This window comes from Bos indicus x Bos taurus, chromosome 18 (assembly GCF_003369695.1).
Source record: "Bos indicus x Bos taurus breed Angus x Brahman F1 hybrid chromosome 18, Bos_hybrid_MaternalHap_v2.0, whole genome shotgun sequence".
NCBI lineage: Eukaryota > Metazoa > Chordata > Mammalia > Artiodactyla > Bovidae > Bos > Bos indicus x Bos taurus.
This window is the reverse complement of record NC_040093.1, coordinates 3,635,241-3,649,170: the sequence shown is the minus strand read 5'-3', so window position 1 is coordinate 3,649,170 and position 13,930 is coordinate 3,635,241. Positions and strand designations below refer to the sequence as shown.

The 13,930-nt window shown below is 62.5% G+C and overlaps 2 protein-coding genes across 2 annotated transcripts; both read left to right on the top strand.

Moving 5' to 3' along the window:
• The first annotated feature begins 2,615 nt into the window (after nt 1-2,615).
• On the top strand, nt 2,616-6,310 carry IL11 (interleukin 11). Its single transcript, XM_027514766.1, has 5 exons — nt 2,616-2,763; nt 3,922-4,094; nt 4,266-4,352; nt 4,464-4,625; nt 5,724-6,310. Exons 1-5 carry the CDS (start codon nt 2,757-2,759, stop codon nt 5,892-5,894), a joined length of 600 nt encoding a protein of 199 aa, XP_027370567.1. The 5' UTR covers nt 2,616-2,756; the 3' UTR covers nt 5,895-6,310.
• A 1,485-nt stretch (nt 6,311-7,795) lies between these two features.
• Nucleotides 7,796-12,227, top strand: FAM71E2 (family with sequence similarity 71 member E2). Its single transcript, XM_027514484.1, has 10 exons — nt 7,796-7,945; nt 8,136-8,290; nt 8,397-8,655; nt 8,882-8,906; nt 9,090-9,151; nt 9,262-9,365; nt 9,461-9,513; nt 9,616-9,698; nt 9,973-11,621; nt 12,119-12,227. The coding sequence occupies exons 1-10, from the start codon at nt 7,796-7,798 to the stop codon at nt 12,225-12,227; spliced, it is 2,649 nt and encodes an 882-aa protein (XP_027370285.1).
• Nucleotides 12,228-13,930: the final 1,703 nt, after the last annotated feature.

The following is a 13,930-nucleotide window of genomic DNA, read 5'->3' as shown; positions in this document are numbered from 1 at the left end:
CCCCCCCACCCCCCGCGTCTGTGACCACCCCTCAGCGCCCGAATCCCCTCTGGGCCTCTCCCCGTGTTTGCCTCTAAGTCCCTGAGCTTGTCTCTCTGTGTCTCTGTGGGTTCCAACGTTTTGTTTGTTTGCATCTCTTTCTCTCTGGTGCCTCAGTGTGGTCCCGTCTCCCTTTGTCACTGTCATCTCCTGTCATTGTGATCTCCACCGTGTCTTTCCCTGAGGTCTGTCTCTGCCTCTCTGCAGAAGTGGCCCAAGTGTCCCCACCTTCGGGGAAGACCCGGGAGACCTGAGAACTCCCACCAGCCCCCTGCAGCCCGCCCCCTACCCTGAGTGGGGAGATGACTCCCACGCCCTCAAGGTGGGGGCCGAGGAGGGGGCTGGCGCTGGGCGTGGGCCGCTGACCCGTATCCGGACTCTGGACTGCACTCCCCAGATTGTAGCATGCCCACAAGGTCTCTCCATCTTTCTTTCGAGAAACGAAGGTTTCCCGCCTGAACGACACCTGGGTCTGCGGGAGGAGGGGGTTGGGAACTGGGCTCCTGGACATGAAGGAGGAGGTGGAGGCTGGGGGTCTGGACCCCCGAGAGAGAGGGAGGAGGCTGGGGGGGCATTCTTGTGATCCTCGGCTGAAGCAGCGGGTGGGGGCTGGCACCTCCCCTGCCCTGCCCCCTGTCAGTGGAGGGGCTGCCCTCCGACAGGCTGGCCCCAGGCCCAGGCCCCCACACCCCCTCGGGCCAGGCCATCCCCCAGGCTGGTGGCCTGAGTCACCTTGGCTGGCCCCGCCAGTCTGGGGGGGGCTACGTCAGTTCTCCCCTCACTGACGCAGCCTCGGGCCCCCCACGCTGACTCAGCCGGAAACAGGCCCCCTGAGGGGCGGAGACCCAGTGGTCAGAGGCCTGGGTCCCAGCGCTCGCGGGGGCTGGGGAGGGCCCCTGGGGGGCCCTGGCAGGGGTGGCCAGGCAGACTGAGAGAGGCAGAGCGAGCTCTCACCTGAGGCGATGAGGTCATGTCCCACCGTGGGGGGCTGTGACCTCACCTCCCCGGGGGCCTCAGCAGTCGCCCCCCAAGTGGTGGAGTATGGGAGGGGGGCCTCCAGCCTCCATCCATCCCAAGGGTCTCCCTGGCAGCCGCTTAGCACAGTCTGGGGACAGCGTGGCGGGGGGTGCTCTGCAGGGAGACCTTCGAAAGTCCTGGTCACCTTTTGACGTCTCACGTTCCTCCGTCCTCCTTTGCTACCTTAATCCTAGGGGCTGCTCCTGGGGGCTTGGGCTCCTGCCTGGGTCCCTCACTCGTCCTGCCATGAACCCCGGGAGCCACCTCTGCTCCGTACCCCTGGTGCTCCCCGGTATATGTGCGTCTGTATTGGCATCGCTGTCCCCTGGAATCTGTGTCCCCCTCCGGCTCCAGCCCCTGTGCGCTTCTCCGCCTGTCTGCACGTATTCTCCCCATCCCTGCCCACCCCCAGCGCTCTCCCTGTCTCCCCATCTCCATCTCCCTAGGGGCCACATCTTTGTATCTGTCTCCCTGGATATGTTAATAAAACATCACCCGTGAGAATGGCAATGGTTCACATCGACCGAGAGTTGACTGTGACTTTACAGGAGTGAACTCACTGTCTCCTGCGCAGGCGTTTGGGGAGGGTGCCTGGGGTGTCCCCATTTCACAGACAGAGCAACTGAGGCACAGCGAGGTGAAGCCACGTGTCCGAGGTCCCACACCTGCTGGGTGTCTCTCGCCCCTGGTCCCTGTCTCTGCCTCTGGTCCTCTCCCTCCACGTTCCCATGTGTCTCTGGGAGAATGGCCCCCCTCTGTCGGTCCGCATGGCTGACCCCTTGCCTCTCTCGGGACCTCGGCCCCTGGGGGTGGCTGCATCTCTGTCACCCTGCCTGTGTCTCTGTTTGCTGCTGCCCTGCCTCGCCTTTCTCGGACACACCTGTCTCTGTCTCTTTTCCTTTTTGGGAGGAGGGTCTCTCCAAATCTCTCCTGCTATCTTTGTGTTGCTTCCTGGACCTCACCTCTCTCCGCTGGTTTTCTCTGGCTGTCTCTGTCTCTCTGGGGAGATCTCTGTGTATCTCTCTCTGCATCTCAGACGCTCCATCGCTGTCTTGCGGCCCATCTCTGGACCATGTCTGGACCTCCTTGCCTGGGTCTGGGTCTCTGCAGCCCCCTCCCTCTCTGTTCCTAAAAGTGTCTCTGCGCTCGCACCTCCAGCCCCCATCTTCAGCTCCCCGTCTCCCCATCTCTCTGCCAGCCACGGTCCACCCGGGCCCCCCCGCCCTGCAGCCAGGCCCCGTTCTCAACAGAGTGTGTCTGCCCCGGCGGCCGGCCGAGGAGGTGGAGGGAGGGGACGCCAATGACCTCACCAGCCCCTCTCCGACCACCCCCCCCTTTCCCTTTTCAACTTTTCCAACTTTTCCTTCCGTGCCCTCCTCCGAGAGCGGCGGCGGCGTGAGCCCTGCGAGGCAGCCGGCTCCGTCTGAATGGAAAAGGCAGGCAGGGAGGGTGAGTCAGGATGTGTCAGGCCGCCCTCCCCTGCCGCCTGCCCCCCGCCCGCCCGCCTCGGCCCCCTATATAACCCCCCAGGCGTGCACACTCCCTCACTGCCGCGGCCCTCTCTGCTCACACGCACATGCCTCCCCTCCCCAGGCCGAGGCCCAGCTGACCCCCAGGGCTCCCACGGCAGCGGACAGGGAAGGGTTAAAGGCCCCCAGCCCCCTGCCCCCTGCCCTGGGGAATCCCTGCCCTGTGGGGACATGAACAGTAAGTTGGTTCAAGTTCCTGGAGCGGGGAGTTGGGGGGGGTGGACGGGGAGGGACAGCGGAGGGAGGGACCGTCGCTGGAAGGGTGGGGAGCAGACAGAGCGCCGGAGGAGCGCGAGGCAGCGATGGGGAGGCGGGGACGCAGCGAGCAGGGCCTTCGGGGCGCGCAGGGGGCCTGGGCAAGGGACGGGCAGCGGGAGGGGTGCGAGGCCGGGTCAGGGACGCGAAGACCCCGACGGGACAGCGCCAGGCGAAGAGACAGAGATGCGAGGCCCACGGACAGACAGACAAACGCCAGGGGCTGAGCCCGAAGGGCCCGGGACCCCCGGGGCGTCAGAGGGCCCCGGACACCCGGGGACACCAACCGTCAGGCTCCAGGAGAGAAACTGAGGCAGAGGGCCCCAGGAGGTCAGAGCGGACCCCCCACCCCTCACCGCACCCAGCCAAGGGGAGGAGAGAGGGAGACGAAGGGGCGCAGACAGAAACAGGAGAGCCAGACGAACGCGGACAGACCGACGGACCGCGGGCAGGGAGGGCCCGGGGGGCGGACCGGGGGCGTGCCGCTGGAGCGGAGCGGCCCGAGGGGCGCTGATTGGCCGGCAGGCGGGGTGGGCGGGGTGGGGGGGGATGGGAGGCGGCGGCCCTGGGCCCCCGCGCACCTAGTCCCGGCGCCCTCTCCGCCCGCCGCGTGCGCGCTCCGCGCGCCCGCCTCCCCGCCGCCCGCCGCCCAGGTGCGCCGCGGGGCATCCCCGACTCTGCGGCCCGCTCAGGTCGGCCCCCGCGGGGGCTCCTCCGGCGTCTCCATCTCCCCCGGGTCTCTTTCCCCTGCTCTCGGTCCGGCTCGGGCTCCCGAGCCCCGTGAGGGGGGCAGGTCCTGGCCTGTGCGTCTCCCCCGACCGTGCCCCGCCCCGGGGCCCGGATTCCGGCGTCCGGGGGCGGACGGGAGACGCCCGGCCCGTCTACCCGCCCCGGGGCCGCGTCTGCTCCGACGGGCGGGGCAGCCCGAGCCGGGGAGGGAGAGGGAAACCCGCCCAGGCCCTGCGCCGAGCCCTGGGTGCTCCGCCCGGGGACCTAGGACCCGCACTCCAGCCCCTCCTCCCTCAGACCCCCGGTCGGGGCTGAGCCGCTGCCCTCTCCCCGGACCTCTCCACCTCCCCAGGTGTTTGCTGCCTGGTCCTGGCCGCCCTGAGCCTGTGGCCCGATAGAGCTGCTGCCCCGGGGCCGCCGCCCGCCCCGCCGCGGGCCTCCCCGGACCCTCGCGCTGAGCTGGACAGCGCCGTCCTCCTGACCCGCTCCCTCCTGGCGGACACTCGGCAGCTGGCCGCACAGCTGGTAGGACAGCCTGCAGGGGACGGGCAGGGGCCAGGACCGAGACCCGGAGGGCTTCTGGGCTACCAGGGTGGCCGAGACAGGGGGGGAAAGGGGGTCAGGGGCGTGTGGTGGGGGAGGAAGGACCCCCTGGAGCTGGTCTGGGTCCCTCTCACGGCCTCTTTTCCCCCCAAGAGAGACAAATTCCCAGCTGACGGAGACCACAGCCTGGATTCGCTCCCCACCTTGGCCATGAGTGCGGGGGCGCTGGGAGCGCTGCAGGTAAGGGCGGGAGTGGGCCAGTGAAGCGGGTGCAGGGGGTTGGGGGCTGGTGTGGGCGCTTGCCAGGCGCTCCTTGACGCCCCCCCCCCCCGCCCCCCGCCGGGCCCCCAGCTCCCGGGAGTGTTGACACGGCTGCGGGCAGACCTGTTCTCCTACCTGAGGCATGTGCAGTGGCTGCGACGTTCAGGAGGCCCTTCCCTGCGGACCCTGGAGCCCGAGCTGGGCACCCTGCAGGCCCGGCTGGACCGGCTGCTGCGCCGGCTGCAGCTCCTGGTACGATGACCTGGCCCTGAGCCCCCGGACTCTAGGCCCACTCTGAGACCCTCTCTCTGTGTCCCTGAGGCCCTGGACTCCAGGGCACTCTGAGACCCTCTCTCTGTCCCCGAGGCCCCAGACTCCAGGCCCACTCTGAGACCCTCCCCCTGTCCCTGAGGCCCCAGACTCCAGGCCCACTCTGAGACCCTCCCTCTGTGTCCCTGAGCCCCTGGACTCCGAAGTCCTGCCTGGAAACTCTAAACTCTCACCTGGAGACTCAGACCCCATGATCTTGTGACTCCGAGTCTCCCACTCTGAAGTCGTAAGATTTGAGAGTCCAAACCCTCATCCCAAGACCTGGAGACCTTGGCCCCAAGACAGGAAGATTCCAGACCCCAAGCCCAGGGAATTCTGAACCTCCAGACCCTGAGACCTGCCCCCCCACCCCCACACACACACACCCTGCCCCTGAGATCCTGACACCTTAAGACCCTAGATCCTATAAGGATGATCTCTGACTCAAAACCAGCCTGGAGACCCTCCTCTGCAAGCCCCAGACCCCAAGGACCTAGATCCTGAGGTCTCCAACAAGAAGACCGCAGACCTTGAGCCCTGAGTCCCCAAGAGCTCAGACCTAGGTTGTGACCCCTTAAGACCCCAAGACCCTGCCTTTCTAAACCCCAGACCCAAGACCCTGAGGTGGTAAGACTTCAGTCCTCAGTTCCTGGACATGAGCCCAAAGGCCCTGGAACTCAGACTCCGATTCTCAGCTCTGAGACCCCAGACTGGAGGCCCCAGCCCTCATCCATGAGTGTCTGAGCTTGATCCCAGAGACCTCACATCTAAGACCTCAGCCCCAGGATCCCAGCCCTGACCTTACAGACCCACCCCAGCCCCCTGAACTTGACTCTGGAACCCCATCCTCACACTTCTGAACTCAGCATCCTGCAGGACTCTCTCCCTTGACACCCCAGCTTCCAGCCCCGAGACGCTGTAGAAAGAGGCCCCCTGGCCCTTCTCCAACCCTGGTTCAGCACAGGCCTCAAACGCCTCCCCCTACTTGGACACCCTGCTGCACCCCTGGCCTGACGCTAGCCCTCTGTTCTCTCCTGGCAGATGTCCCGCCTGGCCCTGCCCCAGGTACCCCCAGACCCTCCGGCACCCCCCCTGGCACCCCCAGCCTCAGCCTGGGGGGGCATCCGGGCGGCCCATGCCATCCTGGGGGGGCTGCAGCTGACGCTCGACTGGGCCGTGCGGGGCCTGCTGCTGCTGAAGACTCGGCTGTGACCCTCCGCCCAGAGCCACCAGCGCCATTCAAAGCCAGATCTTATTTATTTATTTATTTTGGGATGGAGTTGCGGCGGTCAGAGGATTTCCATCCCCCTACTCCATTCTCTCCTAGTTAGAGACGATCCCTCCAGGATCCGTCCCGGAGACCTGGGCAGAGGGGCATCTGTGCCTTATTTATACTTATTTATTTAACAGGGGTGGTGGGAGGCAAGTGGACTCCAGGGTCCATGAGGAGGAGGGAACTTGGCCCCCAGATTCATGGGTCTCTAATAAGTCTGGCCACAGGGTCTCCCTGACCCCCACCCCTCTGGGCCTGGGCAGGAGCATATTATTATTTATTAAACTATTAACTTTTTGTGTTGGGGTGGGCAGGGAGGGGGAAAGGAGGTCTGGGTTTTTGTACAAAAATGTGAGAAACCTTTGTGAGATGGAGAAGGGGGAATTAAATTCGTCATACACATCCACTTAGAGATGATTTCTCTGGGGGCTGGGGGCTCGATGCTGGGATACCTGGGGGGGGGGACCATCTACTCTCTGGGTCACCCCCAGAGACCATGAGTTCTTGGTGCTGCTTCTGAGCCTTACCTGGTGGCCAGCACTTCATAGGCACTCAATAAATACTTAATGAAAGATTCTAGAAGTTTACTAGTACAGGGCAAAGTTGCAAGTTCAAGGCTGTCCTTTATGGCAGTGTTTACAACAGCAAATTGAAAACAGACTAGGTGCCCAACAGTAGGGGATGGTTATATAAATTATAGTGCCTATCTATGTGACAGAACATGGCAGCCATGAAGAGAGATGTTAACAGAGCCTGCCTTTGGCATAGGAGGAGCAGGCTACAAACCACTGTGATCCCCGTTGTGTGTGTTTACACATGTAGGTATGTAGATAGGGATAGATATATGGATTATTTTAAAACCCTAGAAGGAAATACACCAAAATGTTGGCAATGGCCAGCTCAGGTAGAAGGTGGGGGTGGGGTTGCTGGTGACTTTTATTATTTGTGCTTCTCTGTATTTTCCAGAATTTTTATTACAATGACCACGTATTTTGCAAAACACTATATTTAGAATGACAGAGTAGCAGCACCCACCCTCCCCAAAAGACCTCAGAAAGGGACAAGAATGACTATTCACTGCAGGCCTTCTCTGGGCCAGGCCCTAAGTGTGGGGTTTTATTTACAAGATTCCCTGCACTCCCCAGTACCCACCCCCCTCATTTTACAGAGGAGGGAACAGGCCACACAGCTAGGGAGAGTCAGTTTGACTCTGCCCAGTCTGGCTCATTCCAAACCTGATGTGGGAACATACAGCACTGGGCCGTTACAAGTTCGTTGTAACAATGTACGGCAACCACTACCACAGACACAAGTTAGATACAGGGAAACTGAGGCCCCTGGCAGCATGGACCCTCCCCCGGGTCTGGCAAAGGGTCATTGGCAAGTGGGGACTGTAACTGAAGCCTCCCCCTCTTTAAGAGTCAGAAACCCTTGGATTTAATTATCCGTTTACAGCCTCCCAGAGGGACCCTCCCAGGGCCCTGGGTTGTCTAGTTTAGGTCTGCAGGGGGTATTCTGATTCACCCACCCCAGCCCTTGCGACTCCGGGGCAGGGTCCCAGGAGGAGGAGAAGGGAGCCCACTGTCCCTGGGGAGTTCCCAGGGAGCGCCGCACCTGTGGTCCATGAGGTCACAAAGCCCCAGGAAGGCTCCTCCCCACGCCGGCGCGGACCACCCCTGGAGGGCCATGCCCGAGCCCTGGGGAAGCTCCACCCGCTGGAGCAGCTGAAGTCCGAGGGGCTGGGCCCGGTGGGCTGGGACGGGGGCCGGGGCAGCCAGGCGTCGGGGTGCCGGGTCCCTGCCTCCGCGCCCTCGGGTGACCCGTCCTTTCTGCAGCGGCCATGAACCGGCTCCGGAACCTGAGGCGTCCGGAGCCGCTCCGGGGCCCCCCGCAGTGGGTCCCCACTCTGGGCGAGCTGCAGAAGACCCTCCAGCAGGGGGAGCACTTGCCCCTCCGCCCGCTGCCCATGTTCGAGAGTAACTTCGTCCAGGTCCCCGGCTCTCTGCGCCCCGCGGGCGGAAGAGGGACAGGAGGGGCGGGAGACCCCCCGACCCGGGCTGGGGGATTCGGCGGGGAAGAGGCAGCTGGGAGGCTTGACGCGGGTGGGAGGCTCGCTGTGGGGGAGCCAGAGGAGCGTAAGAGACCCGAGTGGTCCCAGCCTCTCTCCCTGGACCCCCCAGGTAACCAATCGAGGGGCCCCGGTGTACGTGCACCACAGGACCAACCGAGTGACCATGGGCGTGGCCGCCTCCCTGCCAGGCTTGGTACTGCCGGACATGCTGCTGATGGCGCAGCCCCCCGAGGACAGGGAGTGCTCCAACCTCGTCCTCACCAGGTGCCTCCATCCGCGCCCGCGTGCCCCGCCCCGGGGGCGCGCTCTATCTCCGCCGGCCCCCGCGCCCCCCGGCGCGTGCTCCACCGCCGCCGTCTCCCCCTCCCAGGATGATCCCGCTGGACCTGGCCCACCTCTACGTCCACGACCTGTCCGCCTGGCGCCTGAAGCTGCGCCTGGTCACAGGCCGCTACTACTACCTAGAGCTGGACGCCCCCGACAGCGAGGTCGGCTTCCTGTTCGACCGCTGGATGCGCCTGATCAGCCAGCTCCAGCAGCCCGCCACTTCCTGGGCCCCCAGGACCCTGCACACGCCCCCCACGGGCCTCTCCCACCTAGGGCCTCCTGCCTCCACCTGGCGCCTCCAGGTGCGGCCCTGACCCCCACGGACCCCTGGGGGCAGCCATGGTTCTAGATTCCAGAGCGAGTCAGGAGCAAAAGCCATGAAAGTATAGGAGCCCTGGGAAGGGGGCTGGGAGTCTGGACCCCCGGGTCTGAGGGGGGAGGAGCTGGGGGGTCTGGACTGGGGAGGTGGTGGAGATGTGGACACCAGGAGGAGACCCCTTCCTGACTGCCTCCCCTCCCCTTCCACAGGTCCCGTCCCACCGCAGACATTCAGGTGAGCTGGCTGGAGCGTCCACTGGGCCCACCCCCCAGTCTCAGCTCCTCCGCTAGGCGTGGATGGAGCCCCAGCAGTCCCTCTCTTCCCCTCTGTCCCCTGGCTGAGTGCCCCCAAGAGTCTCCTCGGGGCCTCCGCCCATCATCCCTGGGTCATTGACCTGATGGGTCCGTCTCTTTCTAGTCACGACTGCCGAGCCCACCTTTCCTTACAAGATTCTGACAGCTCAGAGACAGAAGGCCAAGGTGAGTGGGCCGCTGGGCCTGGGGAGGCGGGGGATGGGGGAGAGCAGGGTGGGGCGTGAGGGGTTGAGGGGCTGCACCTGCTGACCACCCCTGCACACACACACCGCCAGACCCTCAAGCGCAAATTCAAGTCTCAGGCTGTGGGCGACTCTCTGCCTCTCGTGTGGTCCCAGCTGCAGCACGTGGACGCCAGGAAGAAATCCACAGAAAAGAAGTAGGCTCAGGGCCTTGTTGCCCAGCAGGGCAAGGGGGCCGGGGGGTGGGTCTCGGTGCAGAAGCTGCCAGACTCACACCACATTTCCCCTGCAGGCCCCAATCCGACCTCCCCTCTGGCAGACTGAAGACTGAAATCCAAGTTTCTGGTGAGCACACACCCCCCTCCATGAATGGACCCCCAAAATTCTGACCCTTCTGCGGAGGGCTCAGACTGTTCTCTCCCTGCATCCCCTCCCCCTAACCCCCAGAGAAGCCCAGCATCACCATTCGGACCATCTTCAGCATCATTTCCAACACACCGGACCACATGGAGTCTTCTCCCAAGGCAGTTGTATACCCAGGGCTGGGGCAACGCTTGAGACAGAGCAGGAGGGGCGGGGGGCCTGGACCCCAGGGTCTGAGGGAGGAGGGGCTGGGGGCCTGGACCCCCAGGTCTGAGGAGGAGGGCGGGGGGCCTGCACCCCCGAGTCTGAGGGAGGAGGGGCCAGGGACCTGGACCCCGGGGTCTGAGGGCGGAGGGGCCGCAGCCGGAGTCTGGGCGTCTCCAGCGGCCTGACCGTCTCCAGCGGCCTGACCACCACTCCCCTTGCGTCCCCCACCCACAGGGTTGCTCTGACTCTGAGGGTGGCGCATGCCTGGCAGGCTTACTGGAGACCCCTTTACACTGTATCTCGGAGGAGAGCCCTGAAATGCCCCTGCTGGGCACCTGTGACGACCTGGATATGTGTGCATGGCAGCAGCACGTGGACAACCTGATGGACCCTGAGACCAGCACCATGTCCAGCTGCTCCATCCACCCAGCTGCCTACACTCCCAACTTCCCCAGTTTCAACAAGAAGGCCAGGCCTCTGCCACCCAACTGGAAGCCCCTAGCTGTGCCCACTGCCCCTCATAAGGCTCCATTCATCCTTGACCAGTCCAAGAGGGTCTCAGCCATGCCTGCTGCATTGCAGATGTCCACTGCACCCGGCCCCTCCCAGAAAGCCACAGCTTATCCTCCTGTTCCCCAAAAGGCCCCATTTCAGAAGCCCCCTCATGTACCAACCGTTCCCCAAAAGGCCCCAGCCATGCCTGGCCCATCTCAGAAACCCCGTCATGCACCAGCCATCCCCCAGAAGCCCCCAGTCATGGCTGTGCCATCTCAGAGGGCCCCAGGAACACTTGGTGTTTCCCCAAAGGCTGTTTCCCACCCTGCTCCCAACAGGAAATCTGTGTTCCTACCTGCCCCATCCCAGAAGGGTCTGACCTCACCCACCCAACACCGCATGACACTGGGCCCTGACAGTGTCAGCGTCGTGCCCTCCAGAAGCCACAGAGGGGATGTGCTTGAGAAGAGGAAGCCTGAAGAGAAGCCAGAGCCGGTGAAGTTGATGGGCACCAAGGAGAAGAATGTGGTAGAGACGAGAACTCAGAAAACAACCGTGGAGGTGCCTTTCACAACCACCGAGAAGAAGTCAGAGGAAGTCCTGATCCGCAGGGCCCAGGAGATCGCCGTGGACGGCTTGAAGGGCAAGGGAAAGCTAGAAGACAGGGTCCACATGATGAAGGAGGAGATTGATCTGGACATGCCAGGCTTCAAATCCAAGGAGGTGGGGCAGCAGAAGAAGTGGGTCAAGACCAAGAAACTGGCCATCCAACAAGCCCCTCAGGAGCAGACCAGGCCCTTCTCCGTGGAAGGGCTCACCCTTGCCAAGCTGATGATTATCGCTGGCTCCAAGGACCCCACCTTGAGGTCGGCTCTGGTCAACCTGCCATCCTGGCTTTCAACTTCACAGGGGTGTGACTTGTCCATGATGGGCAGAGTACCCCTTGGCCCCACCCATTTGTCCATGCTGGAGGAGACGCTGGTGGGGGTCAGGGAGCAGCCGCAGTTGGGGGTGAGGGTGGAGGAGATGCCCCAGGACTCAAAGGGACCTTCCAACGTGTCCTCTCGCCCCAGGCGTGCGGCCAGCAGCCCCAAGATGAATGTTGCCTCTCAGACTCCTATCCCTCTGCCCTCCACGAGGTGGGAGGACATACCTGAGTCGCCCACCTCACTGACCCCCATCTCAAAGATGGAGGCCAGGGTCTCCCAGCAGCCCAGGAGAGTGTCTCAAGAGCCTGAGAGGGGACCAGACCAGGGCCCTGTGGCCACAGTGGGGTCAAACCTGGAGATCCTCCTGCCCACCCTCTTGGAAATTGAGAGTATGAAGGATGAGGCCTCCAAGGTGGAGAAGATAAAGAAGGAGCTGGGCGCCTTCGCTCCTTCACCCAGGTATTTGGCGGTAGCCATGATCCTGTCTACCTGGTGTCCACGAGGAGGCAGGGGGCTCACTCCCTCTTTCCTTTACTTCCCTCTGGGCTCTCAGCGTAGAGTGAGCATCAACCAGGTGCCAGGCATCATTCTATGCACTAGGGACATGGCACTGAGCAATTCGGGGAGGGGGTTGCTCCTGGAATCTTTGGGGTGGAGCCCAGGGATACCCCTCAACATCCCACAGTGTAAGGGATGGTGCCCCACAAAATCACAGTAGTGCTGAGGTTGGCAACTCTGACAACAGAATCCACATCAATTGTATCATATGTTAGAAGGCAGGAGGGACTCTGGGCACATCGCAGGGTAGGGAGAGTTAGGCGTGGGGGTAGGCAGGTTCCAGTACCAGGTTGAGTTGGTCCAGGAGGGCCTCAATGAGCTGGTGTCATCTGTGTGAAGATCTCAAGGAGGGAGGTGAGGAAGCTGTGCGGACATCTGGGGAAATCCGTTCCCTTCAGAAAGAACAGCCCTGAGGCAGGAGAGTATGTGATGTGCCGTGCCGACGCGGAGCTCTGGGACGTCCCGCTGTGGGAATCACGGTCATGTGGGGCCTTGCAGGCCACCTGAAGTGGTGTGGGTTTGCTGCTGAGTGGCCCTGGAGGGTTTTGAGCAGGACGGCTGGAACTTACGTATATTAGAAAGGACGCTCTCTGGCTGAAGGAGAGGTGGAGGGGGACGGGTGGATGTTGGGAGAGGAGTGGGACAGGCCGTTGCCATGGTGACCGAGGCACAGGGTGATGGTGGCTTGGACCAGAGGGGTGGGGATGGGAGTACGGAGGAGTAGGGCTCTGCAGATGCTCTGATGGTTGAGCCCACGGGCCAGCTCATGGGCTGTGCGTGTTTGCTACGGCACCAAGGGTGACCTTGAGGTTTGAGATCTGGGACACCAGGAAGGTGCGGCAGCAGAGGCTGTGGGTGGAGCAGGTGTCAGGGAGAAGACTGGGAATTCCGTCCTGGACATCTCGCCTCTGAGATGTCAGGTAAGGACGTGGGGTAAGCTGCTGGACACAAGTCTAGAATGATGTGGGGACTCACCCGCACGTGGACAGCTTCCGCAAGCTATGAGCCTGGAAGGTCACCAGCGAGCGAGGGCAGGCGGAGACAGGGTCCACAGTGTTTAGGGAAAGGGGAAACATGGTCAGAGAGGGTGAGCACGGAAAAGCCTCCTGAACCCACTAAGTGAAGAAAACGACCAGGAACATCATGGGAGTAGCCGTGTCGAATGCTGCAAGCAGATGAAGGAAGATGGGAGGAGACAGAACCTCTGGATTTAACAGCAAGGAGGGGAAGAGGGAGGACTTGAATGGGGTAGGCTCAGGCGAGCACGGGGCAGGATCACCGAGCTGCAACTCTTGAAAACGTGGCTGAGTGAAAGAAGCCAGACACAAGGCCACGTTGTGTACGATGTGGTTTGCACGAAACGTCCAGATGAGGTAAATCCCAAGAGACAGGAAACAGATTGGTGGCTGCCTGCCGGGAGCTGCAAAGGGTGGGGAGCAACTGCCTCAAGGATGTGAGGTTTCCTTCTGGGGTGATGAAAACGTCCTGGGAACTATGTGGTTGCACAACATTATGAGTGCAATTTAATGCCACTGAGTTGCACACTTTCAAATCATTACAGTGGTAATTTTTGCAGGGTGTGTATTTCCCCAGTCGTTACACACACACACACACACACACACGTAAAGAGGGGAATGGGAGAGGAGGCGTTCACTAGCTCTTTCCAAGGAATTCCCTGGAAGGGAAGGAGGAACCTGAAGAGGAAGCTGGTTTAGGATGTGGGACATGAGAGGACTTCTTGAGAGAAAGGAGATGTTAGTGCATTTGGATGCTGGGGTGAAGGACCCAGAGTCAGGCTTGATACAGAGGAGGCAGGAGGGAGGGAAATCTAGGAGGGACCTTGGAGGAAACATGGGTTCCAGGTCAGGCTTGCCGGGCCCTGGAGCAGGAACGCCCCCCATCGACACTACTCTCTCCCCGCGGGTCCCCCAAGCTCTCTCTAGCTTGCTTTCTCTCTCTCTCTCTCCAGCAGGCCGCACTCGCAGCAATCTCAATAGTGGGATGCGACGGACTCGACTTCAGTCACCAGTGTCCAGAGGAGCCTAGCGGGGCCAGGTAGCCCCTGAGCCCTGTAGGTCCGCCTGACGCCTGACACGTGGCCTTGGCGTCCAAGAGCCCGGCCCTTACCCTGGCTCTTTCCTCTTCCTCACAGGCCCCCAGGTGCTGTGCACCTCTACTGTAAGAAGCAGGTTGCTAAAAAGGCCGGGCGG

What these genes read in the sequence shown, in the direction of transcription:
- IL11 (XM_027514766.1), top strand. An exon ending in GGGCGCTGGGAGCGCTGCAG is followed by an intron (nt 4,353 to 4,463) that starts GTAAGGGCGGGA and finishes CCGGGCCCCCAG; the next exon opens with CTCCCGGGAGTGTTGACACG. An exon ending in TGCGCCGGCTGCAGCTCCTG is followed by an intron (nt 4,626 to 5,723) that starts GTACGATGACCT and finishes CTCTCCTGGCAG; the next exon opens with ATGTCCCGCCTGGCCCTGCC.
- FAM71E2 (XM_027514484.1), top strand. Translation starts at nt 7,796, where the DNA reads ATGAACCGGCTCCGGAACCTGAGGCGTCCGGAGCCGCTCCGGGGCCCC. An exon ending in TCCAACCTCGTCCTCACCAG is followed by an intron (nt 8,291 to 8,396) that starts GTGCCTCCATCC and finishes TCCCCCTCCCAG; the next exon opens with GATGATCCCGCTGGACCTGG. An exon ending in AAGAAATCCACAGAAAAGAA is followed by an intron (nt 9,366 to 9,460) that starts GTAGGCTCAGGG and finishes TTTCCCCTGCAG; the next exon opens with GCCCCAATCCGACCTCCCCT.